Here is a 3,726-nt window from a genome sequence, read left to right as displayed (position 1 = left end):
ACTTACGACTGTTGCAGCATCCCCACAGTCATGAGAGGCCAGGCGAGGAGATGCATGCCTCGATGTGAGTGATATTGAGTTGGCCATACCCAGCCAATCACATGACCACCAAGCCACATCTACCGAGTCACATGACCACCAAGCCATGCCCACAGAACCAGTTGTTAAATATTTTGAATCCCACCCCTGCCCGTGATGGTGAACCTATGGCACGTATTCCGGAAGTGGCACTTTTGTCAGCACGCAAAAGGTTACCCGGAAGAGCCCCATTGTGCATGCATGCACACTCCCGCCAGCCAGCTGATTGTTGGGTATCTGCCGCGCATACACAGAGGCACCCGGCGTGCAGGGAGATGGCTGCATGCACATGCACAGAGAAGTGCGGTGCAGGGGGCACGCGTGCATGCATAGAGGTGCATGGTGCACACACAGGGGATCGTCTGTGCATGTGCAGGGGGATAGGGGAGTCACACACACATTGCATCATGGGTGCAGGTATGCAAGTGAAAAAGTGCACTTTTGGCATGCAATGTGGAAAAGGTTTGCCCTCACTGGCGTATCCTGTCCTATATTTCAACGCTTTTCAGCTCAGCTGATTCATGTAGCACAATGGATTCCCGCGCCTCAGCTGTTTGACTTGCCGTAGAAGGTAAGTTGTAGTGCTTGAAATTGGTGTGTTTTGCATGCTGTGCGCGTGAACAAAACATGCTCTCGTAGAACCAGTTGTAAAAAATTTAGAATCCTACCTCAAGTACATGCCAGTTGCCAAGCATCTGGATTTTGATCATGTGACCCTGGGGATGCTTCAAAATGGTCATAAGTATGAAAAATGTCACTTTTTCCAGTGCTGTTGTAACTTTGATGGCCATTAAACAAATGGTTGAAATTTGAGCGCTACCTGTACAGCAGAGGTGGTATTCAGTAGGTTCTGACCAGTTCTGGAGAACCCAGTAGCAGACATTTTGAGTCATTTGGAGAACCGGCAAATCCCACTTCTAACCAGGCCCCACTCCCATCTAGTCTCTGCCTCCTATTGAGTTCCAGCTGATCGGCTGGCTCTTCTTTGGTTGCCCTGCCCAGGAGAACAGAGCTGGAAAGCAGGTTGGAGGGGTGGGGAGGGAATGAAGATTTTTCAGTAACCTTCCCCTGCCACGCCCACCAAGCCACTCCCAGCAAGCCCTGCCCACAGAATCAGTAAAAAAATTTGAATTCCACCCCCGTTGTACAGATGTTTGTTTTTACTCATCTTTATTGCGGCTTTTATAAGGAGCTAATATCACCCCATGTTATACACTCCTTGGCATGCTTCTTACATCAGCAAGGAAACTTCTCGGTGCAAATGCAAAATTTCCATTTGTGGAAAAACTTTCCTGTCTAGCAGGAAGGCCCTGGGACAAAGCACAGTGGTTAGGACTCCATTAAAGAGCATCTCTGGATCAACGGGGGCCTTAGCAAACCAATTTGGGATAACAGAGCACAGTGTTACAATCTAGACCAGAGGTGTCGAACTCAAGACCCGGTGGGGGGCTGGATCTAGCTTGTGGGGTGTTTAGATCTGGCTCGTGGGGCCTGCCTGGAAAGACCAAATAACTGGCCCACAGTGCCTCTGCCAGCGAAAATGGACCTGGGCACTGGGGGCGGGGGGGGGGTGCCTCTATGTAGGTGTCTATCTCACTCTGTATCTGCCTATCTATCCAACTATATCTGTATCTCTTTCTTTGTTTCTCTCTATCTCTATCTCTCCCTATCCATCTCTCCCACTATTTCTCTTTCTTTCTACATATCTATCTGTCTATGTCTGTCTATCCATTTATCCATCCATCTATCTATCCATCCACTATCTATTTATCTATCTATCCTTTCTCTCTATCTCTCTATCTCTCTATGTATCTCTATCCACCTATTTCTCTTTCTTTCTATATATCTATCTGTCTATGTTTATCTATCCATCTATCCATCCATCCATCCACTACCTATTTATCTATCTGTCTATCTTCTTTCTCTCTCTCTTTCTCTCTATCCATATCTCTCTCTCTATCCACCTTTCCCTCTTTTTCTCTTTCTTTCTATCTATGTCTATCTGTCTATTCATCCATCCATCCACCCATCCATCTATCTCTGTATATCATCTCTATCTGTATCCATCTATCCCCCTATTTTTCTTTCTATATCTGTCTATATCTATCCGTCTGTCTGTCTGTCTGTCTGTCTATCTATCTATCTATCTATCTATCTATCTATCTATCTATCTATCTATCCACCTTATATCCATTTATCCCTCTATTTCTCTGTTTCTATATATCTATCTGTCTATGTCTATCTATCTGTCTGTCTATCTGTCTATCTCTGTATCTATCCATCTCTCTCTCATCTATCTATCTATCTATCTATCTATCTATCTATCTCTCATCTATCTATCTATCTATCTATCTATCTATCTATCTATCTATCTATCTCTCATCTATCTATATCTATCTACCTATCTATCTATCCATCTATCCATCTATTCCTCTGTTTCTCTTTCTTTCTATATATCTATCTGTCTACGTCTATCCATCTGTCTATATCTGTCTATCTATCTATCTATCTATCTATCTATCTATCCATCTATCTATCTTATATCCATCTATCCCTCTATTTCTCTGTTTCTATATATCTATCTATGTCTATCTATCTGTCTGTCTATCTCTGTATCTATCCATATCTTTCTCTCATCTATCTATCTATCTATCTATCTATCTATCTATCTATCTATCTATCTATCTATCTATCTATCTATCTATCTATCTCTATCCACCTTATCTCCATCTATCCCTCTATTTCTCTTTCTTTCTATATATCTATCTGTCTGTCTATCTGTCTATCTCCGTATGTATCCATCTCTCTCTCTCTCTCATCTACCTATCTATCCATCTCTCTCTCTCTCTCATCTATCTATCTATCTATCTATCTATCTATCTATCTATCTATCTATCTATCATCTGTCTGTCTGCTGATTGCTTTATTTACTAAATTGGTGTATCTGTGCTTTCATGACCTCTGTGGATGCCATACGCTAAATAAAATAAATAGGGCCCTTCATTCTTTTTAATGTAGCAACTGCAGTCATGTCTGGAGGAGCCCCTGGGCTTTGAAAGCGATCCGAAATGCTGTCTAACCTGAAAGTTAGCAACTCTTTTCAAGCTTGGGGCTTTGTTCGTTTCTTTTCTCATCAAAATAAACAGCTCAAAAGGGCTGTTCTACAAAGCCACTGCGACAATCAAACGGATGACCTTGAAGTGTAAAAAGCAATATTGAACTGGTCACTTGCTTTCCTTTCAGCTTTGGGAAGAAAAAACTTTAGGAGGCAAAAGAAGGCTCTGGGCAACTTGGTTGGCTCTCAGGACTTGTCACAGAGGTGAACTGCGCTGATTGTATTGACGTGTCTCTTTTTCTATACAAGCTATCCGTAAAGCAAGTGACAAGCAAGTATGACCCAAAGGGAAAACAAAGCCAACATCATCACAAAAGTGTAAATTGTACGACGTTCGGATTCCATAATGGCAAAAACACCACAGAACCTAGAATATAGCATACTCTAGGATAGCATAGGGCTGGAAGGGAGCTTGGAGGTCTTCTAGTCTACCCCACTGCTCAAGCAGGAGACCCTATACCATTTCAGACAAATGCTTGTCCAGTCTCTTCTTAAAAACCTCCAGTGTTGGAGCGCCAACAACTTCTCGAGGC

At 42.9% G+C, this 3,726-nt stretch overlaps 1 protein-coding gene across 1 annotated transcript; it reads left to right on the top strand.

Moving 5' to 3' along the window:
• Positions 1-485: 485 nt before the first annotated feature.
• On the top strand, positions 486-3,012 carry LOC148125231 (uncharacterized). Its single transcript, XM_087937877.1, is given in 5 exon segments — positions 486-495; positions 1,663-1,777; positions 1,779-1,859; positions 1,891-2,407; positions 2,410-3,012. Coding segments are annotated over 5 exon segments (1,326 nt in total).
• Positions 3,013-3,726: the final 714 nt, after the last annotated feature.

The sequence above is a fragment of the Pseudonaja textilis genome, chromosome 7 (genome assembly GCF_049901715.1).
Source record: "Pseudonaja textilis isolate UNSWEBS1 chromosome 7, rPseTex1.2, whole genome shotgun sequence".
Taxonomy (NCBI): domain Eukaryota; kingdom Metazoa; phylum Chordata; class Lepidosauria; order Squamata; family Elapidae; genus Pseudonaja; species Pseudonaja textilis.
The sequence above is the reverse complement of the archived record's forward strand: the minus strand, read 5'-3'. Positions and strand labels throughout refer to the sequence as shown.